The 27,915-nt window shown below is 45.0% G+C and overlaps 1 protein-coding gene across 2 annotated transcripts in view; it reads left to right on the forward strand.

Moving 5' to 3' along the window:
• Nucleotides 1-25,423, forward strand: part of ccdc169 (coiled-coil domain containing 169) — a 127,119-nt gene extending 101,696 nt beyond the window's left edge. For both annotated transcript variants that reach the window (XM_038818897.1, XM_038818898.1), the window contains exons 7-8: nucleotides 15,317-15,384; nucleotides 24,381-25,423. In XM_038818897.1, the coding sequence (XP_038674825.1) occupies nucleotides 15,317-15,384; nucleotides 24,381-24,483 (171 nt within the window). In that variant the 3' untranslated portion in view covers nucleotides 24,484-25,423. The remainder of the gene's footprint in view (nucleotides 1-15,316; nucleotides 15,385-24,380) is intronic.
• Nucleotides 25,424-27,915: the final 2,492 nt, after the last annotated feature.

The raw sequence follows: 27,915 nt of genomic DNA on the forward strand, positions 1-27,915 counted from the left end.
CTACCTCTGCCCTGAAACTATTCGATGATTCTGCCTCCAGCATTCTCGAGGGAAGAGAATTCCACGGACTCATGACTCGGAGAGAAAAAAATTCTTCTCATCTCCGTCTTAAATGAGAGGCTCTTATTCTTAAACTGAGTCCTACAGTTCTAGGAGGGCGATTTTGAGCCCACAGTCTCCGGCACAGGGTCAAATTCCAGAGAGAATTGAAAAAAGCAATTTTCTCTGGACTGTTTGGGTTTTGCAATTCCCCCCCCCCCCCCCCCCCCCCCCCGTGGAGTAGCGCAAAATGCACCGAGGGAGCCTGGGACCCTCATTTGAATATAGTAGCATGTTATTTGCGAGCACTCTCTTCAGACCTTCCCCCCCCCCCCCCCCCCCCCCCCCCATTCATGGAATATTCACCGGATGCCAGCATGATGTCATGCTGGTGTCAGTTACAATAGGTCTACAAAAGTGTGAACCTGGCAGCCTCACCGCTGAGGGGGATATCAGAGGTGAGCGCTCAGACAGCCATGATTCCCCAGGTTCTTCACTGTTCAGGGTGCACTGGAGAAGACGTGGGGTGTTGAACATAAGTTCAACTCTGAGCTGGGGATCAGTCACTAATTGCCGGGGGGAGGGGTCTCTAGCAGGTCCTACCATTCATTCACATCGAGGACCCTGCATCACCTGTGTCTTCCTTGCTGGGCTTTTGGTCAAATCACCTCTGAGGGAGTGTCCATTCTTGGTGAGAGCTGGAAAGTGGGTGGAAGGAGGTGAGTACTGAGGGTCAGCACTGGGGGCAATTGTGAGGTTCCTGGGTGGAGGTCCCACGAGTGGCCAGACTGCAATAGCAGAGTTCTCAGGAATGGGTTACATCCCTTGGGGAAGTATACCTAAACTATGAGTACAACCCGACACACAGGCAGTACACTGTGGACCAAAATGTCAGGCTCTTTTGAATATTAATTCCACTTGTCTGGAAATAAGTTTGTAGGGTTGGGAAATGGGAGAATGAGGATGCCCTCTAGATGTGTGCTTTTCATGCTACTTGTAGGCTTTATTCCAAACAGTTGTGCCTTGTCTGTCACAAGAGATTCATTTGCTTGATATGCAATTTCACGCTTCATTGACAAGTTAATTGTGCCAATGAAATATGACGAGCCAAAGTTCGCTGTCACTGATTTGATTCCCAAGCACTCCCAGGATGCCTGTTTATTTTGCGGCCATGTGGAGTCTGTGGACCATGCGCATATAAATTGCTTTAAATTGCAATCCTTTTTTAGTTATTTGAAAAACCTTTTGTTACAGTTTTGTTTGCACTTCAGCCCCACACTCCTGATCTGCAGGCACCTAGTGCAGAGAGGGGCGAGGAGGGAGGAGGACTTCCTTGTGAACCTGCTCCTGGGCCTGGCAAAACTGGCAGCACGGTAGCATTGTGGATCGCACAACTGCTTCACAGCTCCAGGGTCCCAGGTTCGATTTCAGCTTGGGTCACTGTCTGTGCGGAGTCTGCACACCCTCCCCGTGTGTGCATGGGTTTCCTCCCACAGTCCAAAGATGTGCATGTTAGGTGGATTGGCCAGGCTAAATTGCCTTTAGTGTCCAAAATTGCCCTTAGTGTTGGGTGGGGTTACTGGGTTATGGGGATAGGGTGGAGGTTTTGACCTTGGGTAGGGTGCTCTTTCCAAGAGCTGGTGTAGACTCGATGGGCCGAATGGCCTCCTTCTGCACTGTAAATTCTATGATCTATGATAAACAGGTCCAGGCAGTGGGCGACCAAGGGTCTGCCCATCCAATACAGCTACCTTCACGATCGGGTGTCATTGGAGAAAGGGAGAACGTGGTGTCCACTGACACAATAGAGGTCTTGTATTCCCACTGGGCACCTCAGGAACTGGGGTGCCTTTAATCATATTTTAGTTTGATGTTTGAAGCTTTATTTCTGATTTCTTTTGGTTTAAGGCAGTAATCCCTTAAGGAGTTTTCCTTTTTAATTTGTCCCCCAGTTTATTTAATTTAGTTTAATTGTTTTATACAAAATAGTTTAACTCCAATGATCATACAAGAGTTAACGTCACACATGTAACACTGATACGTATTCCAATGCAAGGCTTGATGGTTAAGTCTAACATCACTCACCGCATTCTAGGTCATGACGGGGGTGGTCTTTGAGGTGCCCCGTGAAGATGCAGACTCTGGTCCCAGGCACCCACTCAACTACCCTGAAGGTTGGGGGGTGGGGGGACAGTTTGGGAAAGGTGCCAATGAGACTCTACAAGGTCCAGACCCCTAATCCTGGTGGAGTTGAGGGGGACAGCTGTGGGGATTTGCCAGTGTGATAAGGGGAGGGTCTGAGGTAGCACAGTGGTTAGCACTGTTGCTTCACAATGCCAGGGTCCCGGGTTCGATTCCTGCTTGGGTCACAATCTGTGCGGAGTCTGCACGTTCTCCCCTTAGCTGCATGGGTTTCCTGTGGGTGCTCCGGTTTTCTCCCACAAGTCCCGGAGGATGTGCTGTTAGGTGAATTTGACATTCTGAATTCTCCCTCAGTGTACCCGAACAGGCGCCGGAGTGTGGCGATTAGGAGATTTTCACGGTAACTTCATTGCAGTGTTAATGCAAGCCTACTTGTGACAATAATAAAGATTATTATTATTATATTGCAGTGGCACTCACTATAGGGAGTGCACCAGTGAAGGTCCCAGAGGAGTGTAGGCCTGAGGAACAGGGCTCTGGCCTCTTGTCAGGAATCCTCACTATTCACTTTGAAGTTCTCTTCATATCAGTGCATGGTTTCTGGAGAATCATGGGATCCGCCGAGTTAGACCAGGACCAGGACAGCCAGGATGTTTGTCTTCACCTGCCTAGCAGGCATGTCCCAGGTGCAGGGCGTGATATACTGAACCCACATGGCCCTTTGGTCTCCATGGCATCATGCGGCACCATTCATTGACTGCAGGGAATTCCACCCTCAATATCCAACTCGTTTGTGACCACACAATGCGTATAATGCAGGTATATGCCCGTTTCCTGGGAAGTATCCATGACAATTACACCTTGGGACACTCTCAGATCCCAAAGATTTTTGCAGGAAAGCAGTGGCTGGAGGGGTGGCTCCTTAGGGACAAGGGGCACCCACTCAGGAGGTGGCTGATGATGTCAGTACGAATATCACAACACCTGCGGACACTCGCTACAATGAGTCTCATGCATCAATACACGTGCTGATTGAGCATGAGATTAGACTTCTCAAGATGCGGTTCCGGTGCCTAGACCAGGTGGGAAGTTCCCTCCAACACTGCCCCCAGAGGGTGTCCCGTGTTACTGTGGTCTGCTATGCTCTCCACAACCTGGCGCTGCAGAGGGGAGATCAGTTGGACCTGGAGGAGATGGAGGAGCACCACATCTCCCCAGATGAGAAGGAGATTGAGGAGAGCGTGACACACTACCGACAGAAGAGGTGAAAGGACGTTGGACTATAGCCAGTGCCCACATGGGCCAAAGAGCTAGGGATGCTCTCATAGCCTCTCAGCTTGGGGACTAACAGGACTAGGGAGTGAGAGGTTCTCCCATCGTAGTGTGTGACATCTCATCATTGCTGGTGCCAGTGGTAGATTTTTGTAATGGTGCCCAGATTCATGGGCAGGGCGCTAAAGCCATTAGCTGGACTCTGCGGGAGAATGATGATGACTTGCAACGAGGGCAGAGTGATGCTCCTCTTATTTTTAGCGATGTGTTGGACTCCTTCGTGACAGAGCTGAATCGTCCTGCCAATGAATGGGCTTTTCATGGGGTCTTGAGACACTGGATAACCTCTCACCTGCTGCAGCCCCTAAGAGCTCAGAGGTCCTGATGTGTTCCTGTGAGGTGGGTCAGCCTCCCTATACTCTGTCAGCCCATGGACTCCTCATCACTGGAGAAGAGTGGCAGAAATGAGAGGCCTGGGAGTTTATGCTGTGGGGGGAGGGGGTGGGGATGGGCAGCTTTACTGGGTCATTACTGTGGGAGGTGGAAGAGACATTGCACTGCCACTCGTGCACTGCACAGGGATGAAGCGCCAAGTGTGCGCAGGGGTTTGTGGAGCATTGTGCCATGAAATGACAGGGTGGAGGATCCGTTGGTGAACAAAGTGGTGTCTAATAGAAGAGCTATATTGCAGTGGCGAGCTATCTTAACTAGTGTCTGTGTTCACCTTTGCCACTAGGTTCCTATTATTTCTTACTCTCCCTCATCCTCCAGTTACATCTCGGTGTATCCTCAGGATCCACAGCTGAGGTTGAGGCTGCCTGCTGCCTTCCATATCCCGTTGCCTGGGTTGAAATTGCCTGGTGTCCCCTGGGAGGCCTAGATCTTGAGGGTCTGGGTCTACTTTCAGGCAGCATGGGTGTTGCAGTGCTATCCTCTATGGTGCGCTGAGCTGCGGGGGTGTGTTGCTCACAGGAAGTGGGGGTGCCAGATGATATGTTGGGTCCCCTTGGTGGAGGGCCCTGGGCTGCATTCCTGCCGATCCTCTTCTCTTTGGGTGCCAGACGCTCATGTGCTCCTCTATGGGATAGAGGAGCAGCTGGAGAGAGATCCAGAAGCCCTGCTGTCCTTGGGTGCGAAATGCGGGCCATTAAAAACAATTCCCACAGTAGGTATCTTCTTGAATTACAATGTTCTGAAACCTTTCCAGAACTAAATGATTTCTCTTCAGCATTTACTTTGGTACCAATGCATGCTTCCTCTCCCCGTTTGCCTGCCCCCGAAAATAATTATTGCTTTTGGTAAAATTAATTTCCTTATGAAGGCTGGAAAGGTTAATTAGCACTGAACTTGCACAGTAATTCTTATTTGTGATTAGTTGATTAATTCCATAAAAGATCAAAATAGAAGGGCAGAATTTCATACTTGTATTCAATTTTCTAAAATTGATGACTTTAAGGTGAGCAATTACTTAATCCATCCTCTTGTGCGAGAATATATTTTCGGGGTGGAAATTGCCATTGGTAATCTCTACACTCATTTGTATTCAGTTCCATTGCCTCATTTCACTCTCTGTACCTAGCTGTAGCAAATCAAAAAAGTTGCCAGTCTGTGTTACGTTAACCATTTTGCACCGAGAACATCACAGGAGTTCCCATTAATTTCAAAAAGAACTTTCTGCTTTGTGTGCCCCTTTGGGTAGGAAGGAGTTAATAGCGAGCCAATCTCCTTGTAATTTCTACAATTAAATACTGTAGCAACGGGACAGAACTTAATTAGTACCTTTCGCATGTACTAGCTTAATAATTAAAGCTACGTGCTCCACAGCCCTTTGACTTTATAAGCTCAGTCTGTTAAAAATAATGTATGTGTCAATCAATACTGTAGTTAAGTTTTTAAAATTGCATAAAAAACTATTTGTACCGTGAGCACTGATCAAAACTTTGTCGAAATTTGGTGGTTTAGTACAATCGTGTTCCATGTTTATCTGCAACAGAATTTTCCTCATCTTATTTATAATTTTTATTGTCTGCAGAATATAATTAATTTTTATGCACCAAAACCAAATTTCAATAAGCATCGTATGCCTTTATATAAGAATGCAAATGATTTAATAGATTGAAATGACAACCTTCTGCAATTTCACCTGTGGAAAATAAGCTTTGCCTTCTTTCCTCCTTCTCATGCGCAATTAGGGGCAATAAATTCTTCCCATCAGTAATGTCCACATCCGTGAATGAATTTTAAAAATACATTTTAATGACCGAGATGTTTCCAGTGCGAGATAACAGACAATGAAAATTTTGAGCTGAGCCAATTTTTCATGACAGGCGTGAGTAAGCCGGCTCTGCAAGGCACTGATCACTGCAGGTGACATCTTTATATTTCCTCTTCAGATAAATCTATTGGGTGGACAAGCAGCAGGGAACTTGCCTGTGATCTATGCTGGTATATCCCATGGTTATTAGCTGGTTAAACCCCAGCAGTACTCCTGCACACACTTTGAAGTTTTCGAGCCTGGGCTTTTATCAACTTGTGGTCTTGCTTTCTGGGATTAAGCAAGTAGGGCGTGTCTTTATTCGGAGGAAATGCGTGTAACATATTCGATCTATGTGGAGATTTCATTAACTGGTTGGGAACCCTAAGAATGGTGATAAGTGTCAGACATCTTGCTAACCAAAAAACAAAACACAAACCTACTTCTGGACTCTTATACCCATAATTTATAACACTCTGAAACGTAATCTCTTTGACCATAGACCAGGGTCCAGTGGACTGGAGAATAGCCTTGTTTAAGAAAGGAAGCAGGGATAATCCAGCAAATTATAGGCCAGTGAGCCTGACATCAGTGGTGGGGAGGCTTTTGTAAAAGATACTGAGAGACAGGATATATGCAAATGTGGAGGGAAATGGACTAGTTAATGACAGGCAGCATGGTTTTGTAAGGGGATGGGCATGTCTCACCAACTTGATGTGACAAAGAAAACTGATGAGGGAAGGGCCGAGTATGTAGTTTATATGGACTTGAGTAAGGCATTTGACAAGGTCCCACATGGCAGACTAGTACAAAAACTAAAATCACATGGGATTTGGAGTGGGCTGGCTAGATGGATCCAGAACTGGCTTGGTTATAGAAGACACAGTATGGTGGAAGGGTGTTTTTCATGATGGAGATATGTAGCTAGTGGTGTTCAGTAGGGATCAACACTGGGACCTCTTGTTTGTAGTATTTACAAATGATCTGGAGGAAAATGTGGGTGGTATAATTAGTAAGTTTGCAGATGACATGAAGATTGGCGGAGTTGCTGATAATGCCAAGGATTGTCAGAGGATACAACAGGATATAGATAGGTTGGAGACTTGGGCACAGAAATGGCAGATGGAGTTTAATCCGGACAAATGCGAGGTGATGCATTTTGGAGGATCAAATCTAGGTATGAATTATACTGTAAATGGCAGAACCCTTCGGAACATTAGCATACTGAGGGATCTGGGTGTGCAGGTCCACAGTTCCCTAAAAGTGGCAACATAGGTAGCCAAGATGATTAAGAAGGCATATGGCATGCTTGCATTCATCAGCCGGGGCATTGAGTACAGGAGTTGAGAAATCATGTTGCAGCTATATAAAACCTTGGTTAGGCTGCATTTGGAGTATTGCATGCAGTTCTGGTCACCACATTATCAGGACGTGGAAGTTTTGGAGAGAGAGTGCAAAGAAGGTTCACCAGGATGTTGCCTGGTCTTGAGGGTGTTGGCTATGAGGAGAGGTTGAATAAACTAGGATTGTTTCCACTGGAAAGACCAAGGCTGAGAGGAGACCTGATAGAGGTCTACAAAATAGACAGGGTGGATAGTCAGAGGCTTTTTCCAAGGATGGAAGTGTCAATTACAAGGGGGCACAGGTTCACGGTGAGAGGAGGAAAGTTTAAGGGAGATGTGCAGGGTACATTTTTCACAGAGTGGTAGATGCCTGGAACATGCTGCCAGAAGATGTGGTGGAAGCAGGCACATTAGCAACATTTAAGAGGCATCTGAATGGGTACGTGAATAGGGAGGAAATAGAGGGATATGGACCGAGTAAGGACAGAAAGTTTTGTTTTTAGTTAGGGCGTCATGACGGCATAGGCTTGGAGGATCGAAGGGCCTGTTCCTGTGCTGTACTTTTCTTTGCTCTTTGTGAACCAGTTTATAGATTGATCATTCAACAGATCAAACTTCTATTTCTTACTGATCAGACTCACTCAAGTTTTAAAATATGGTGCACGAGTAAAATGGATCAACCAGGTCACACATAAATAGGAAGAATAGTCCAATTGGTGGAACAACCTATTTGGTAAGATATTTGGGGCTGGTTTAGCTCACAAGACTAAATCGCTGGCTTTTAAAGCAGACCAAGCAGGCCAGCAGCACGGTTCGATTCCCGTACCAGCCTCCCCGGACAGGCGCCGGAATGTGGCGACTAGGGGCTTTTCACAGTAACTTCATTGAAGCCTACTCGTGACAATAAGCGATTTTCATTTTCAGATATACCCCCCCCTCCCCCTCTTCCCAATAATGAAAAAAAAAAATAAAGATAGTCATGCATGCAATAATTTTTCAATTAGGTTTGTTTTGATCAAATCTTGCATCAGCAACATCACAAATTACAGAATGATTACAGCACAGAAGCAGGCCATTCAGCCCATGGCATCTGTACCAGCTCCCCATAGCAGCAATTTACTTAGTGCCACTTTCCCTCCTTCTCCCTGTAGCCTTGAACATTCTTCCTTTTCAGATAACAATCCGATTCCCTGTTCAATGTCTCAATTAAACCTGCTCCCATCACACTCTCCAGCAGTACATTCAAACCCTAATCACTTGCTGCTGAAGAAGTTCTTCACCTTTGCTTCTTTGGCCAATTACCTTAAATCTGTATCCTTCGTTCTCACGAATGGGAAGATTTTTGTTCCCCATCTACTCTGTCCTGACCCCTCATGATTTTACATACATCTCAATCCCCTTCTCAATATTCTCTTCACCAAGAAACAGTCCCAACTTCTCCAATCGGTCTATGTAACTGAAGTTCTTCATCCCTGGGATCATTCTCATGAATCTTACTTCCAGCTTCACTCCCTCTCCAACACCTCACATTCCCATCTGAACATTCAACTCCCCCATATCTCATTGCCCTCATAACACTATAACTCTGCTTTCTCTGCCGACAGCAGAAGACAGCAGACAATCTTGGGGTGAGGCAGAGTCCTGGTTGGTGGAGATTCCTCCAGTGATGGGCAACCTATGGCCACTGGCAATGCGGACGGCATGGGAGCACAGTGGTTAGCATAGTTGCTTCACAGCTCTAGGGCCCCAGGTTCGATTCATGGCTTGGGTCACTGCCTGTGCACAGTCCACACGTTCTCCCCATGACTGTGTGGGTTTCCTCCGGGTGCTCCAATTTCTTCCCACAGTCCAAAGATGTGCAGGTTAGGTGGATTGGCTATGCTAAATTGCCCTTAGATTAGGTGGGGTTACTGGATTACAGGGATGGGTGGTGGTGTGGGCTTAAGTGGGTCCTCTTTCCAAGAGCCGGTGCAGACTCAATGGGCCGAATGGCCTCCTTCTGCACTGTCAATTCTTTGAAATGCGTGTCCACCTGGGAAGGAACACTGGGAAGGAGTTCCCGTACCAGGTTTCTCAACACGTTCCTGTAATCTTGGAGGTGGTGGTCAATGTGGCAGATGCTACCCATTAATGGGCCAAATGTGGTAAAGTTGATGGTGCCGTCAGGGATATACACCCGCTGAGGCTGCAGCCCCCCAGGTAACTGGAGTTAGCATTCTGCCAATAGGCCTAAAGGCCATCAATGCCTCCTCAATCAAACCATCACTGACCTACTGGGATGCAGCAAGCACAGCTATAGTCGCAAGTCATCCAGCTATGGTCATGCATGATTTTAACTTTCAACCCAGATTGGTGTCTGTCCCCCTGCCCCGAGGAGAAGCATGTGTCGGAGGAACCTTGATTCTGGTGTTTCTCCCGCTGGAGTTACCGCTTTCCTTGTACTTCATCAGGTGTGAAAGGTGGAGCTGCATAACCTGCTCCAATGCCACAGTGACTGCTGGCAGCAGGGGAATGCGAGACAGAGGAAATGACTTTTAAGAAATTGGCAATCATCTGTTGAGAGTTGGAGCACTCTGAAAGAAGGTGCACAATGAGCAACAGACTCCCACCTGGCCTTGGCTGTAGCTCTTGATGAGGAGGAATTTTGTCAGCCAGAGGGTGGTGCATCTGTGGAACTCTTTTCCACAGAAGGCTGTGGAGGCCAATTCACAGAGTGTCTTTAAGGCAGAGATAGATAGGTTCTTGATTAATAAGTGGATGAGGGGGTCATGGGGAGAAGGCAGGAGAATGGGGATGAGAAAATATCAGCCATGATTGAATGGCGGAGCAAACCTGATGGGCCGAGTGGCCTAATTCTGCTCCTATGTCTTATCATCTTATGGTCTTGAGGTTCACTAATCAAAGACTTCCCCTGTAAGTTTCACTGAAAAACCATTCCCGACTGTACTTGCCTCACTGACCTTGGAGAGTTGCCAACCGCTCAGGAAACAGGTCCACTGGCTTTTAAAGCCAGAATCGTTTTTCCAGGAATGGGGAAGGTGGAGGACAGCCATACTGTCCACAGGCCAATTGACAATTAAGGACCTAGAAGCATATGTGCCCTCTGTCATATGGGAAGACAGCCAATTGCTGCCTCTCAGTTGGGCTTGGTGGACCCACCTATTTGGGCACACTTTTGGCCATGATCGCAACAATGTCACCATCTGCACTCACCAACCATCGCCCTCCCCTCACTTTGCTGGAGCCATCCTTCCTTCCCTGGCATCCTCTTCTTCCAGCTGCAGTCCTAGCAGCAGCCAACACTCTTGATGGCACTGCTGAGCGTCTCACACTCCAATTGGTTGCCTGAGCTCAGTGGTTTTCAGGCCAACCGTCAAAGCCGTTGTCATGTTGATAAAATTCCACCCTATCCTTTCAAAAACTGCAGAGGTGTCAACCAGTTTATAATAAGCACTGTGACACTAGTTACTGCTGAACAGGGAAAGGAAATCGCAAAACCAGCTACTGTATGCTGGCACAGACATGGCTTCTCCAGCCACTTGTGTCATTACATTGCACCATTGCCCGAAACCTTCCCATTCTTGGCTGGATGTCATTCTCTCTCATTGTCTGCTGCCCACTCCCTGCTGCCCTTTCCACTGCTCCCCAATCCCTCCTACCACTTACCCCCTGATCCCCACCATCCATTGTGCTTGAGCAGGAGGGAGCGGTGAAGGGAAATAGGCAGTGTGGAGGGGGCAGTAAAGGGGAGGTGACAAAGATGAGGTGGGGGGAAGGAAGCGGCAAAAAGAGTAGAAAGTCATCAGGAAGCGGTGAAGAGCGTGGGAAGGAGCTGGGGGAAAGTGGTATAGGGAGAGCGAGGGAGTGGCTAAGAGAGCAACGGGAGTAGGTGGGAGCCAAAACAGTGTTGTGTTCTTTTCTGTCTGTCTTTGATCTGCATCATCTTTGATGCCGGCACCTACCTGAACGTCACAGGCACTGACACTGGACTCAGTGCGGCATCTGCAAATGCAGCCAACACCAGCCTGTAAAACCTACCACCGCACAGGAACAGTTGCAACTGCCCACTCAGAAACCACTTGGTGCCATAACCCAAGTATAACCTTCAACAGTACAGAGACACCACACTGCATCCAACATTGTAGATAGCTAATTATGTCACATAGTGAGGCGTAGATCACATGTAAGTATGAGCAGGTGTTGAATCTCCTGCTCAGCAGGACATAGATGTTTAACCTCAGAGGTTACCCATGTAAAGAGAACATGTGGAGCATCAGTGAGAAATATTAGTGCTATTGTCAGCATTTCCAGAGGCAGAGGTACATCCTGGGGGAGTCCATCTTCAGCATGAAGACCATGATGACTCAGGCATTTGTACCACCATGGAAAGAGTGGCCACCTCGATGGAGAATTTAATTGAACAGGCAACTGAGTGAATGCTGGCCCAGACCTATAGCCTGCACACTCTGACTGCTACTTTACAAAGGATGGAGGTTGCTGAGATTTCAACCAAGTGCTTTCCAGCTCTTGATTAGCAGAGAAGTGCAGATCGGCCATGAGAGGGAAGGTGGAGAAAGGGCACATGACAGTGGGATCTCTTCTCAAGGCTTCTCATCCTTTGCATCCACTTTCCCACCCAGATAAGAGCCCCAGAGGCTGCCTCCTGCCCCAATGGCCAAATCTGCCTCTGCAAAGGTGGAGGTGGGGCAGTCTTTGGCAGGGGCCTCAAGGGCTCCAAAACCCAGAGGACGTTTGCCACGGACATTTCATCTGTCAGGGAGGGGGAAACAGCAGACTACCTCTGGCTTTGCTGACACCACAGGGATTGCACCATGCAGGAGTAATAGGAAGCAGATGAGAACGACTTACTGGTTGCCCAAAGGGGATTCACTTGGGTGTGCTTTGCAATATTTATGGTATTGTATTAATTTTTTTCATTGAACTGAATACTCTATTTGAATTTCCCATTTTCCCCTTCCATATTTGCTACTTTTCCCCTATTCACCCTGGACAGTAGCTTTCAGGGGAATGGTATGATCAGGTTATATGATTTGGTAGGAGATGACAGTGGGATTGTGTTTAGTAGAGGGTGTGGAGGTGGGAGATTGGTGGTGGTACAAGGGCAGATGGTTCCTGATGGCTGTCAGCTGTCCACACACACTCAATGTGCCTGAATGAGGTTATCATGGGTTTCTCTGGTAGCTAAATGAGCAGCTGCAGGCACATGGAACAATTGGTTTGTCCTCCTCCCCCACCCACCCCACCCCTTCCCCTCTTCCGACATTCGGCCTGCACTTTTCTTCCTGCAGATCCACTCCTCTCGACAGTGCAATGTTGTGTGGGGCACAGCAGACAATAATTCTGGAGCTCCTTAATAGGGCATTAAGAAGAATGCCTCCAGATCTGCCAAAGTGCACCTTCAGTAACAGTGGCTTGCTGTATTATTAGCATTGTGTTCACGTGGCCCCTGTTGTATCTCTCCTCTGGTTTACTGGCATGGTCCATCCATGTCCTCATAGGAGAGCCCTTGTCCCCAAGGAGCCAGCCGCTGATGCTTTGTGGAAGAACAAAAGCCCGTGGGAGATGTAACTGCTGTAAAATGACTGAATCATGGCAGCTTCCAAGCTATCTTGTGCAGATATTCATCATGACTTTTGTGGTGGTCACAAATGATCTGAATATTGAGGGAGTGGAATCCCTTGTGATTGATGGGAGACTCTAGGCTGCTGTGAGGGGAGGGTGCCTTGATTGCAGCATGTGTGTAATCAATGACAGCCTGGCCGTGCTACTGAGTGAATCCTCTTGTGTTTGACTGGTCTCATCTGTGACAAAATGGACACAAGTGGCAGTCTGGAGAACAAAGACATAAGTGTCCTTGGAGATGCACTTCTGGGCAAAAGATTGAGGGCCTGGAGATGCCACCAGCAGATTCCTGGAAAGAGCCAGGAGATAAAGGTATTCAGAGCTGTGGAGACTCTAATGATCACTGGCAATGCACACCCACCAGGGCCTATGAGACGGAGGCCTTCCAGGAAGCTGCAGATATCAGCAATGATCTGCTTTGAAAGCCTGAACCTCCTGAGGCACTGTTACTCTATCATGTCAGAGAAACTCATCCTCTGTATACCGTGCTGGGAATAGCACCTCCTGCAAGCTAGTGCTCTGTGTCCATCTCCTCTATCCTGTGGTGCAACAGACGGTCGAGGAGAAAGCAGCTGATGTTGACTTGTCACTGCTCCTGCTGTAGCTGGGTGGGCTGGTGGCAGTGCTGATGTTGGGATGGCTCCTGCCGATGTTCGTGTTATCGCCCTTGGCTCCTGTTACTCCTCATCAGATGTCCATGCGACTTGCTCAAGATGCTCCCATTCTGCAGTGAAGGCTGGCAGCAGGGAGAGCAGAATAAGTGTACATTAAGGGAGGCAAAATCACCTTCAAAGCAGTGAAATGCAGTTCTCAGAACAAGACCTGTGAGCGCTAGCCTTTCACGGAGGCTGGCCACAAGCTTTGCAATTTCACACTTTAAATGCACCCCCCAGCATTTATTAGTTTCATTGAACAATAAGTGCTTGCTGTGTTCTTGCCATGTTAATCCTGGTGTGTTCTGCACAGCCCAGGAAACCCACGCTCTGGCTGTTAAATCCTCAGTTAATTGCCTAGCTTCATATTTTAGTTACATACCAAACAGCTTCGTGGGGTTGCCTGCTCGTCTGAAAACAACGGGTTAAGTCTAGAGTGGAAAAGGTCATGTGGGGCTCCAGGCCTGATGTCAGAGAATTAAATCCCTGCAAGGTGGCCACACCCAAACCCGACATTTGGCAGTTGAGATTCTGCGTTTGATATTTCAAGAAGTAAATTGGATTTAAATTGAGTGATTGTTCAGTTAGTGATTCATTTGATACCAATTAGGACAGACGCGCATCCATGCAACGCATACGAGATTACTGTGGCTGTGCAATAGCTGCCTGGATTTTCTGACTATTGAAAATTACAAGCAGTCCCCATTATCCTGCAATATTTCAATATGAAAATACTACGTGAGGTCCTGTGGACAGAACACAGAAAATAGGAGCAGGAGGAGTTCATACTACCTTGAGCCTGTTTTGCCACTCAGTACAACCATGGCTAATCTTTTGCCTTAACTCCACATTCCTGTCTGCTCCCATGTTCCCTAATTCCCGAGAGACCAAAGCCCCACGTGATGGAACCATCAATTCAGTGAACACGTGTAGTTGGATCTGAACAGAGGCTTTAATACACTTACAACAGAGCCAGCCTATTCGTCGTTGAACTCCATGAACTGGCAGGCTGGCTCCAAGGCACTGATCTTTATACATCAGTCCCAGGGGGAGGAGTCCTGGGCGGAGCCAAGGGAGGAACCCAGTACAAACTCTTGCGTACTCCCAGAGCGACTCCCCTTGGTGGTCGGATAGTGCACTGCACTTACAATGGTGGATAGTGAACATATATGCACAGAGTTATATTGGCAACTATATACAGCATTGATCTTACAACGGGTAGATAACGAACATATATACATGGAGTGATATTGGCAACTATATATAGTGTGAATCACATTCACCACACCATGTCTATCTTAGTCTTAAATACAGTCAAAAATTAGCATTCCTGCTCTCTGGGACACAGAATTCCAAACATCCACAACCCTCTGAATGAAGGCATTTATCTTTATTGTAATTGCTAGAATAGGGCTAGTGCTGACATGGACAACCTGATTTTAATTTTTAAGGAGCTGGGATTTAAATAACTTCCATATTATGTCTGTTCGGAGACCTTATCCGTCCATCAAGAGAATTTATGTCTGCTTTAAAATTCATGAGTTGCACACTGGGTTAAGGCACTTTCTCGAAATGGGGTCTGTTTGAACTCAGCAATGAGTTCAAATGAACTTACTGAGTTTGGATTTCCCTCATGTGGGAATCACATCCCTTTCCCCTACTGGTGAAAATGGGATCTGTTGGAAATGGCGGCGGTACTTTCGAATCGAATCCAGGTTTTTCCTCCATTTTTTTAGTTCCAGACTCTGAAAATCCAGGCTACCAGCTCAATGAATGTCGATGTTTTTATTGTTGATCCTGACTCTGGGCCATAAACAGAAGTTTAAAAAGGTAAAACTTTTGTTATAGGATTAAGTAGAGGACTCAAGAGGATACATATTGTCATCCAATCGTTACCTTGAGTTTTCAAATACTTTCTTGGGATTTTTGGATCAAAACCTTGGATTTTGTTTCTAATTAATGACCCTTAGGCAACCTTATTGATTGAAACAATGAAGAAGCAGAAGGCAATGTGGTCAAGAGAAAATAATGTTTTGAAGTAAGTATTTTATTTATTTGTCTTGCCTTTTATTCCTAGATAACAGTAAATATACTATTTTGGGCGCAAGAAGGTGCACACACAGTGCTTCTCAAGATATTCTGAATGCCAAACAGTAGTGGAAGAGTTAAAAGTAATGATCAACAAGGAAAGATGCAGTACTCGAGGGTTCTGGGTAATAAATAGTTGACCTGAGGTAGGAGAGCAATTAGAATGTTGGGAATATTATCTCTAGGTTTACATTGAAAATAGTGAAAGGATAAGGTGCAGGTCAAGTCAATTGCAACAATTAGTGCCGCTTGCTGCTTACTGAATGCCATAGCAGCTTGGACGTGCTGATGATAAGGGTAGCACAGCTTGAATTTTATCAAAGGTAGGATGTCCCGATGTCAGGACCAAAAGTGGGGCCCAGTCCTTAGTGGCCGAGCAGTGGGATCCTGGTTGGCCTTTTTTAAAACTGGAGACAGTCAATGAAGAGGTCACATCAGATCCTATAGCCTTTGCTCCAGTGTTATCCATCATCAATAACCACAACAAAAATTATATTTCTGTAGTGCCTTTAATGTAATCAAATGTTCCAAGGCTCTTCTCAGGATCATTATAAAACAAAATATGATATTGAGACACTTAAGGAGACAAGGTTAATTGACTAAAGGTTTGGTCAAAGAAGCATGTTTTAAGACATGGCATAAAGAGGAAAATGAGTTGGGGAGGTGAAGAGGTATCGGGAGGGGATTCCAGATGAAGGCATGAGTACCGATGTTGAAGAAATTATAATGGGGAATGCGCACAAAGAAGAAATATGGCTATCTCGGAGGGCGGTGGGATTGGAAAGATTACATAGATAGGGAGGGGCAAGGCCATGCACGAATTTGAAAAAGAATGAGAATTCCAAGATGAAAATGTTACTTGACTGGGAGCTAAAGTACTTCATCGAGCACAAGTTGTTAGGTGAGTGTTATGACATGGGCAGCAAAATTTTGGATGACCTCGATAGATTATGGGTGACTAGTCAGGATGGTGTTGGAATAGTTGAGACGAGGGCAGCACAGTGGCGCAGTGGTTAGCAATGCTGCTTCACGGCACCGAGGTCCCAGGTTCGATCCCGGCTCTGGTCACTGTTCATGGAGTTTACACATTCTTCCCGTGTTTGCATGGGTTACGCCCCCACAACCTAAAAGATGTGAAGGCTAGGTGGATTGGCCACCCTAAATTGCCCCTCAATTGCCCCTCAATTGGAAAAAAAATAATTGGCTACTCAAAATTTTAAGAAAAGGAATAGTTGAGTCCAGAGGTAACAAAAAACATGAATGAGAGTTTCAGCAGCAGATGAGCAATTTCCAATCACCTTCCTATTTCACTCGTCACCCACAACCTCATCGCGTTGCCTCAACTTCTGCCAGTGGGAAAAGCTCTCCCTCAAATTGTTGACAACCAGTTTCAAATTTTCGAATGCTTCATCTTTAGCTATTCACTTATTACAGTATCTCTGCAGCAGTTGTTTGCTCAAATCGTTCCCTCATCTCTACTTATGATACTGTATCTGTCCAATTCAGATACTTCAACCAGCTCCTTAATTAAAGTTTACCCAGATGTCTTTATGAGTAGAACAAAGTACGGATATGGAAATAATAGTTTATTAGTTTATTATGTTAACCCGTATACTACCCACTATACATACAATAAACACCCAGGATTTGACTATACTACCCGCAAAAGGTGGTTTGGTAAGTTGTAGATCCAATCCCCGAGTCCCTCTGGTTCCTCTTTGCAAAGGTGATTCTCGCTGGCTGTTTCTTGCTTGCTTGCTTCCTTCTGGTCTTCGCTCATCTTCTGCTTACTCTTCTTTTTTTGCTTGCTTTGCTTCTTCTGCCTCTGGAATGCCTACTTTTATCCCCCTCCACTCGCTTTTTCAGAAACATCTGGCCAATGAGATCTCGGGAGGGGGTCCCAGCAGCCAATGGTCTGGTTGATGACTGTTTTGACAGGCCACTTGAGCCTGCCCCAGGTGTCGTGGTGTGGGCTGCACATGACCTGATCCTATACAAGGCAACAGCAGATACTCTTGGTGTTGGAAAGTCTTGGTTTGGTCTATGTTACGAACAGCAGACTTCCTGAGGTTTGACTGCAGTATGATCATAAAATGACCACAATACGTTAGTCCCAAGCAAATTTGTCACTGTTTTCCATTTCCATCCTCTGTAGTATGACTCCCATCTTCACAACCCCAAGACCAAGGGACTGGAGCTTGAATGTATCCGGCCCAGACTTGGCTTTGCCGCCTATCACTAGATGACTACATCAAGCTCTAAGAAGTTTTTCTTTTGCCCAAATGACCCATCCGGGATAGTAAAAATAACACCAGCACCCTTTTCTTCACTAGAACCTGCCTTCTTAAACTGCTCCAGCTGTACCCTCCAATCTCTAACAAAATAGGAGGTGCTTATGGATTTACTCATCACCAGGGCCAAAACTATCAGTTTTGTTGACCCCTGTGTTTCTTGACCATCCTTTCACCACTTCATGCAATCCCCCAATTCCTTGTTCTAGTTTCTCTCACATCTCCCTCCCTACCTTTTCCAAGATTATCTTCTCCACGAGACCCATGATCCCTCAGCCCATTCCAATAATACTGCCTTTAAAGCAGCTTCTTCCTTCACACAATATTAAAACAGCCCTGACCAAAGTCAAAACAGAAACCCTGTGTTATTTTGCCAACTTGCATTATTCCTCCTTGTTTGCAGCCTCCAATATGGTAGATGACAAAATTCTCCTCCAACACGTCTTTGATGCACAAAGCCAAAGAACAAAGCAGAATTAAGGGTTGAGCTGGAAAGCTCACTGATTACCCTTGGAAGAAGGAACTTTGAAATAAATATAGAGATTGGCCTGTATAATTCCTTGTGGTGTTGTCAGGACATAAGCAGAACCTCATTCCAATTGGGGATTAAAGTACAAGGTTCTTTCAGCCACCCATGCTCTAACTAGCAAAGAATTAGGAAAGTGAGACCCCTCATTATATGACGCAGGATGCTGTCAGATGTATGACGTTATACCTAATTACATTGTGGGCAGATAAGGCAGCAAAGAAAGGTATGGGCAACAACCAGATGTAATATGTTTCCACTCTTTTCCTCTTCACTGTACCTCTGAACAGGGTCCCGTTATGATCCCAAGATCCCTTTCCCCTAGATTCCCAAATCTGCACTCAAGCACCAATTCAGCTCTTTGGCCAGGTCAAGCAAAATGCTATTGCTCCAAAAAGGGATACCTCTGCTGCAACGGCCTGTATGATAAAGAAATCAAACCTCTGATTAATTTTTTGGGTCTTCAGGTCTCCTCTGGATCCTCTTCACAAGTCTGCTAACCGCTGCCCTTATCCTGTTAAGGTGCCCTTTTCTCTACTCTATTTTTCCTTATTTTACTGGGATCTGTCTCTGTCCCCTATTTTGGACACTTGTCTTTTATGGTGCTCTGCTCCCGGTCACGTGACACAGGCTTTGCACCGTTTTTCCTTGTTTCTCAGGTGTGCTGGGCCCATCCTTGGCCGAAAGAACTTACACTGCTGAATTCTGCAGGTGCAACCTGCCCCTGGTCTGCTCATGTGTGAAATCTCTTGAGATCTGTCTGGATTTAGAGTTCCCAATTTCCCACTCACTGACTAGGTACGTTTGGTGTTTGTAACACCTTTCCCCTCCCTTTAGTAGAAAGCAAACTTCAAGATTTATTTACAATGGCATTGTCATTTTGTCACTAGAAAGTACTTACCATAAACTTCTAACAGTTAGCTCATTAGATACTCTACACATAACCTTTTCATAACCTTTTCATTTTGTTACATTATTACACATATCACATTATGAAGATACCGAGGCTCAATCAAAACAAAAGCCAATACATCTAACAAGTAGGATTAGCAGGATTCAAACCTCATTAGCTCAAAACTGGTCTTTTCACCGACTGCCTTTTTTTGAACTCTGAATAGAACACCAACAATTGCATAGTGTTTGGTCATAACCTTTTCATGATCAGCCAATGATAGTGAACATACATAAAGATTTCTTTAGAAACATCTTTTTTAAATTTAGAGTACCCAATTCTTTTTTATTCCAATTAAGGGGCAATTTAACATGGCCAATCCACCTACCCTGCACATCTTTTTTGGATTGTGGGGGTGAGACCTACGCACACAAGGATGTGCAAACTCCACACGGACAGTGACCTGGGGCCAGGATCGAACCTGGGTCCTCAGCGCTGTGAGGCAGCAGTGCTAAACACTGCGCCACCTTTGAAGAAACATCTTGACCAGCTTGCATCTTTATTTTATACCAGGGTTTTCACCCTTGGTGATATATGACTGCAAACCAATATCCTGGTGGTTTTCCCTGCGCACGTAAAAAATGCATATTAGTAAAGTTATATGATACAAATGATTTTTGCACAGCTCTCTAACGTTAGTGCAAAAGAATATGGGGTGTGATTCCCCATCCCGCCACCCCAGTTTTCCGGCGCACCTCCGCCGGCAGCGGGATTCTCCATTTCCGCAGCAGACCAATGGGGTTTCCTATTGTGGGCCACCCCATGCTGTCGGGAAACACACTGGCATGGGTGCGCTGCCGGTGGGGCGCAGGATCACACCAACAGAGAATCCCGCAGATGGGGTTTTTCTTACTCTTCTGTTAAATGGAAGCATATCTTCAATAGGACCTTTGAAACCGCAGATATCTAAATGACAACCAACTTCAAAATTATCTTCACTCACTTTGTCCAGAACTATTTTGTTGTTTCAATGGACAGGATTCTCCATCCTGGGATACGTGGAATGCATTCGCCGATGGGACGGAGAATCGGGCACGAGAGGAAAATCTGGATTGGCGCAGGTGCCTCTTGCCTTCTGGGACTCTCCACTCCCCACGGCTGGGAATCATGTGGGCATGGATCACTTATGGTCTCAGCAATCGTTGGCCCACCCAGAGGTCCGACGCGCCAGGGCCATGCTGGTAGAAACCATCCGAGAGGGGCACCCCCCCCCCCCCCCCACAATGCACTGCCTACCCACGCCTCCTTTAGTAGATTCCCCCCCCACACCCCCCCCCCCCCCACCCCATGACCCTCCCCAACAGGGACCCATATTTCTTAGTCCCAAGTATTTGTTTACTCTCTTATTTTCCAATCCTTTTCCAAGTTTGCTATCATTTCATTCTGCTCAGCAACTACTCAATCTGCTTCTTAAAACATTTCTTTGCCTGCTTTCAAAGCCTGGATATGCTCTTCTCTACTGCCCATCACATCCTTTTTGTTCTCCCGATTGCATCAGAGTTCAAGAATCGCATTACTCTTTTCACAATAAAGTTCCAACAGTTCATCAGTTTTGGTTTTCAAGTTCTAAATTCAACCAACTGTTGTGATTCGCAGCATTCCTCATCACATTCAAAGCATTTTTCACAATATGTAATGGTGACTGAAGTTCATCAACTTTACTGGAGGATCTACTTTTGTTGAATTTTCTTCTACCAGTTTATCATATTGATATTTCAGTCCTCATTCAAATGTTCTACTTCTGGTTACTGACACTCAATGTTCTAATTTTTCATTAGCAAACTTATCTTCCATGCGTGAAAATTGGTTCTCGACACTGATCAGATGATTTTCCTTTAATTGCTCATTTTTGGCAACAAGCTTCTCATGTTTGGCCACAGTATTTTTTCGGAGTTTGACAAGATCAGCATGATCAAGTGGTTGCTGCAGCACAGTCACCTCCATGTTACTGTCTGCGTTGGCTAAATAATTACCCAATAAAGAATCTACCCCTTCCATAGATAACCTATGAACAATTCCCACTGTAACATTTCCAGTTACGAAGTCACTTGTAAATTGACCTTACGCAATGGAATAAACTCAACTGCCATGAATACCAATATCTTTTCCTTCTTCAAACTATCTGGGACACACATTGCATCATCAGTCACCACCAATAACTGGTATCTCTCAAAATATTAGTTTATTTACTTGTTTTGTTGAAGTAGCAAGGCAACATGGTAGCATTGTGGATAGCACAATCGCTTAACAGCTCCAGGGTCCCAGGTTCGATTCCGGCTCGGGTCACTGTCTGTGCGGAGTCTGCACATCCTCCCCGTGTGTGCGTGGGTTTCCTCCGGGTGCTCTGGTTTCCTCCCACAGTCCAAAGATGTGCAGGTTAGGTGGATTGGCCATGATAAATTGCCCTTAGTGTCCAAAATTGCCCTTAGTGATGGCTGGGGTTACTGGGTTATGGGGATAGGGTGGAGGTGTTAACCTTGGGTAGGGTGCTCTTTCCAGGAGCCGGTGCAGACTCGATGGGCCGAATGGCCTCCTTCTGCACTGTAAATTCTATGAACACTCCTTCGAGTCAAAACCTCCAACAACTTGACTCACTTTAGCAGTAGTCAAGGACTATTCTGAACCATATCCCTCTTTTTAGTAGGTTCTGAGAGAACATCTTTCACTTGCACCATCATTATGGTTTTAACACCAATTTCCTTTTCTGGCACAGCCTTTTTTAAAGATTCCCTAAGCATAACTACTACTGTCATTTGTTTACTGTTCAGCTTCCAACAATGAGCTTTATTATGCCCTGTCATATGGCGTACTGGTTTCTTAACATTATATTTATAGACTGGAACTGCTGCTGTCTTCTCCCTAAACCTGGGGCTCGATTCTCCAATTCTGAGGCTATGTCCGGAGGAAATGTTTAGTTTTACAATGATGCTCCACCCGGTGAGGGGCTAGCAGCCGCGCCATGGAAAACCACCAGCGTTCCCGACATAAACGACCGTAGAATTGCTGTACAACATGGCGCCGGCCGCATGCAGACCCGACCTTCCAGATAGTGTCCCCCTGGACACCCCTCACCAGTCACCCCAACCCTCACCGAAGCCCCCCTGCCAGTAGCACAGCTCCCGTCTAACTGTGGCGGCGCTGGACACAGTCTGCGGCCGCCACGCTGGGTTTACGAAAACTCTGATCACACGTGACCTGCACAATCGGGAACTTGGCCCATCGGGCAAGTGCCTCAAAGCGACACGCTGACGCCGTCGCAACAGTGTGCGGCGTGGGCCTCGATGATGCCAATTTGGAGGGGTGGAGCATCCGAAAATGGTGCCGGCCCCGATTTGGTCGCAAACGGGGATTCTCTGCCCGATCGTCGAATACGTTTTTGGCATCGGGCAACGGTGAATCCCTCCCCTAGAATCTTTTCTAATCCTCCAGTTTTCCTGTGGGTATACAGATTACTGCCCCCTAGATGCCTCTGTGATCTTCCCATCTGCCAGAGAAACCCTGCTGTCTTCCAGGTGTGACCCAATAGCTGATTGGATGCTATTTCAAAATTCCTCCAGTTCTGTTCATTCAATCACATTCTCATTATTTGGTTCTAACTTCAGTTATCAAAGGCCAGCACGGTGGCGCAGTGGGTTAGCCCTTCTGCCTCACGGCGCCGAGGCCCCAGGTTCGATCCCGGCTCTGGGTCACTGTCCGTGTGGAGTTTGCACATTCTCCACGTGTTTGCGTGAGTTTCGCCCCCACAACCCAAAGGTCTGCAGGCTAGGTGGATTGGCCATACTAAATTGCCCCTTTAATTGGAAAAAATGAATTGGGTACTATTTTTTTTTAAAATTCAGTGATCAAAATTACCAGTCTCACAATATTTATTTCTCCCTAGCAAATGGTTTCTTAAGATTTAAAATTTGAACCACTATGCCTCAGGGACGAGCTTGTAAGAATCAAGTACCACAGTTTTAACTACTTCATGGAGGATTTATTTTCTGAAAGGCTAGAATAACATCCATAGCCTTCCCAACCAAAACACTTTGCAAAATGAGAGTCCACCCTGAGCCATCTTACAAACAAAATAAAATATCTCTTTAATTGGGAAAGATTTATTTGTTCTATCAAAACACAAAGTGGGACTGGATTCCTCACTCAAACTACTAGTCTCCCTTTCACCCAATAATCTAAGCTTTTCTTTCGCCAGTTCATGCTGTCCGATTTCTTTCTCCCCTGGAGTTCAACTTCAAGCTTTCACATTTCCGTTTCTTCTGCTCTTTATTTTTCATCCAATTCAAGCTTTTTCATTTCTTTTTCAAGTTCAAAATTCTGCTGTTCTCTATCTTAAGCTGCTTCATACAAATACATTCCAGCTAATTCAAATAAATTGCTATCTGGGTTATCACTTTTATCTTCCAGTCCCACAATAATGTCTGCTTTCACCTTCATCTCTTCTACTAATAAGACTAGCATGATTAACCTTGGTCAATTGTTGCAAACTCAAAGCCATTCTGCTTTCAACAAGAATGGAGAAGTTCACCATAGAAATCTCATCACCCTTCATCTAAGCAAAAATTAAATAAATCAGGATTTGTTTTTGTCTGTGGATTCTAAATCCTGCAGGAGCCTCCAATTTAAATTATGACTCTTGATAACCCCAGGTTTATTGGTAAGGGATCAATAACATTTTGTTTATGGCGACTAGGGGCTTTTCCCAGTAACTTAATTGAAGCCTACTTGTGACAATAAGCGATTATTATTATTAATAAAGTAGCCAATGTTTGAGATTCATTTCTTGGTCCTTGGAATTTATGCTGCCGAATTCCGCATGTGCAGCCTGCTCCCGGTTTATGCATGTGGAAAAATTCCAAGGTCTGTCCAGATTTGGAGCTCCGGACCTCTGGCTTTCCGATGAGATAAGTCTGGGGTTCATAACAGTCCAAGGAGCAACAAAAAAGAAAATTTCCCCTCTAAAAGTATAGCATGAGTATAGAGCTGAAACCAAATATAAAATAGCACCCCAGATGGATATCACAATTTTCTAAGTTTTACGTGGTTCTTTTGTTTGAAATGTAAAGGATGATTTATTGAAGTGAGCTTTGCATAATCTAATGGTCTTAAATTGTTACAGCTGTTGAACGCAGTGAGATTTTTCCAGACAAATAACTAACAGACAATTATGTTTCTTTCAGAGAAAAGCACAATGTGCCAACTGCTCAACGGATTTTAGATCTCAAGAAAGGACCAATTAAAAAGACTGCAGCGTTGAAACAGCTTCCAAAATTGAAGCACTGACGTTGGAATATTATGGAACAAACATGGTGTTATTCGTGTCAGAGAAACCTGTTATTTACAGTATCTATGTCCTATTTTTAGAAGGATTAATTTAATTGTTGCTAATCTGAATTAGAGGTATATTTGGTTTCTTGAACCGGTAATAATGGTTTGTGCATCCTTAAATTCAATAGGTTGACAGTGTAGTGTTTTTAATGATTGTATTTTTACTTGAAAGTTTTACTAAATTTCTATTAAAATCTCTCCCTTCATTGTATCCCTGGATAGGCTTCTGGGATGTTGGATGAACAAGTAACAGATTTAGCACTGTGGCAGGACTCTCAGTACTAGTTAGAAGGCCATGGGTTTAAGTCTCACTGCAAAGGTTTGCGCCATTCAGTGCCATGGGAGTGCAACACTGGCACACCTGCCATCCTTCACCCGAGACATCAAACTCCGGTACCGTTTTTCCTTTTGGGTGTTTACAAGATAGTGCCAAGGCATTATTCAGAGAACTGACGATTTTTTCTTGGCATAGTATTCTGACCTATACTTATCTCTCAACCCACACGAAAATCTGATTATCTGTTACTGGTGCGAAAATTGGCTGCAGTCTTTCCCTACGTTTTGACAGTACCTCTTAAACATTTCAACGGCTATGGGACATGTGAATTGGGACATCCTGAGATCCAAATAAACGCAAATCAATTTCAACTTTGCTTCCTGTTAAAAATAATTGTAGGTTTCACACTAAGGAATGTTTATTGTGATAATATCCCTGCTGAGTCATTATTTTCTGGGTTTATTTCAGGAGAATGTCTTGTTTTATCTGCACAGCGCAATTTCTAGCTTTGTTATACGGACCTTTGAGGATTTAACAGATTTTTGCAATTTTTTCCCCATGTATTTTAATGGGGACATCAACCCATTTTAAAATAAAATAATACCCCCATTACAGTAATGCCTTGAGTTGAAGATACTGGGGTTTTTAAGCAATAAGTCAAACCAATATTTGCGCTGAACCTCATTCACTCTGTTCTTTAGGTAAACTGCTCGAGCCTATTTGCTTTTCTGTTCGCAGTTTTCACAAACATGTGGGTATGAACGTATGAATTAGGAGCAGGAGTTGGGCCATTTGGCCTTTTGAGTCTGTCCACCATTCAATAAGGTGGTGGCTGATCAGATTGTGGCCTCAAAGTTTCCTGCCGGCCGCGAAACTGAAGGTTAAATGACCTGAACCAAAGCGTCACTCTTAGAGAATGTGAGCCAGGAAGCAAGACAGATGGCGGGGGACAGTAAGGCGGCTCCAAACAAGGGAGCAGAACAGAAAGAGGTCCTGGAAGAAATTCCTAGACAGCAATCAGAAATAGATCCCACTGAGTCAAGGCAAATGACAGGAGCAGGGAAAAGGGCTTTGAGTTAAAGAAAGAGCTGTGAGAAACAGACATGAAGCGAAGTGGGCTTGAGAGAAGCTCAGAAGATCTGAGAAGATTGGTGATTTTGTGCTATGTGCTTGTGGTAAGGACAAAAGTACATTTTTGAAGCAGTGATATTAGTGTTGGCACAGCTCACGTTTTGTTAGAATGCTACTTAATTCATTGAAATCAGCTTAAATCAATTTTTGGCCTGTTAATCTTATACCAATTGGCATTTCAAGAATTTTACTATTACCAAAATGGCAAATGTATGGTTTCTTCCCAGTTAACGTCCTGTAGTGTATGATGGCACCTTTCTGAAGCATATTAGGTTTATCACTTACACAGGTATCTAATTCGTGAGGCATCCACTTAGCACGACCATTGATTCTTGTTAGGAGTAGAAAAATGCAGGCAAAGCTTCAGTTACCATCTTAACATGGGAGAGATATTCACATTTCAAGATATAAAGATCTTGAATCTTTATTTTCTGCAATTCTTCTATCTGGAACAGGACAATGCAATTAGTACTGGCACATAATGAAATTCCAAACATCACAAATCTAAACCTAATTTAGCAAAAAAGGATGAAGTAAACAATGGTTGTTCCTAATGAGCTGGCAGCTGCTAAATGCAGACAGAAATTGATGAGATAGTCATGAAATTTCTGGGACAGGTATTCAACTCTAGGCACTTAGAATTAGATCTGCATGAACTGTTAAACATTAATACTTCTTTATTTCTTCCTGGCCGATTCTTTCTGCTGGTACATGTGTGCACGATACCTTCAAGTGGGCATAATGGACAAAGCAAATTTCAATACGCTACAAGTATTAGGTATCATTTCTAAAATAAAGAGTACTGACCTTACTCCCTTAGCATTTTGTAAGCTTTGAGGTGCGCTTTTACTGCCATTTCCCTCATCAGTTTATTTGCAGTACTTTGATTTACTACTGCTTTGGGGAAAAAAAGTCAATAACACATCTCAGTCCAACCTCAGGCTATGTAAAGTCAGCATCAATGGTTAGGAACATCTTAAAACCAATGAATAAAGCAGGTGAGCTGTAATATGGTGATATCAGTACATATGATTATCTGTATGTTGATCCTCTGAATAAGCAGCAACAGCCTGTAAATCTCAGACAAACCATTTGGCCGATGGAAAATGATAAAACTCGTTTCATACAATCATAAACAATTACAGCACAGAAGGTGGCTTTTCCATCTCTGTCTGTGCTGGCCAACAAGTAGCCATTCATTCCAATTCCACTTTTGAGCTCTTGGCCTGTAGCCTGCAGTTTCAAGTGCATTTTGTTGCAGTGTTTTAAAAAAAATAAATTTAGAATACCCAATTCCTTTCTTCCAATTAAGGGGCAATTTAGCGCGACCAATCCACCTAGCCTGCACATCTTTGGGATGTGGAGGTGAAACCCACACAGATATGGGGAGAATGTGCAAACTCCACACGAACAGTAACCCGGGGCTGTGATCGAAACCAGCTCCTCAAAGCCGTGAAGCAGCAGTGCTAACCACTTTGCCACCGTGAACCATAGGGTAATTTTAAGATGTTGCATGTAAAATAAGTTTTGTTCACAAGAGTGGAAATCCTCAGAATACACTTAATAAAAGAATGTGAATTACAACCAGTCAAAGCAAGTTTGAAACAATTAAGTTTGTTCACATATTTTGGATATGTAATCTATTTGAATGAGCTCATTTGTTTGAACTCAGCAAAAGTTTTAGCTGGCCAATTTGTTTGCTTTGGCCCTTAAATCAATGGAAAAGGTTTGCAGTGTTGTTCATAATTTGGATTGGCAGCTCAGCCGACCAATCCCTGGATTTGGAGAACTGGAGGGGGTAGGGGCGCAAGCCTCATTTCCTGTTCAGCTGGGACAACTGAAGGCAAGTGTAGAAATCTAGTAAAGATGTGGGCGGCATGGTGGCACAGTGGTTAGCACTGCTGCGGACCTGGATTCGATCCCTGCCTTGGGTCTGTCATAATATCCACTCATGTATATAATGAGATGCAGACAGGCAG

The sequence above is a fragment of the Scyliorhinus canicula genome, chromosome 14, assembly GCF_902713615.1.
Source record: "Scyliorhinus canicula chromosome 14, sScyCan1.1, whole genome shotgun sequence".
NCBI classification, from domain to species: Eukaryota; Metazoa; Chordata; class Chondrichthyes; order Carcharhiniformes; family Scyliorhinidae; genus Scyliorhinus; species Scyliorhinus canicula.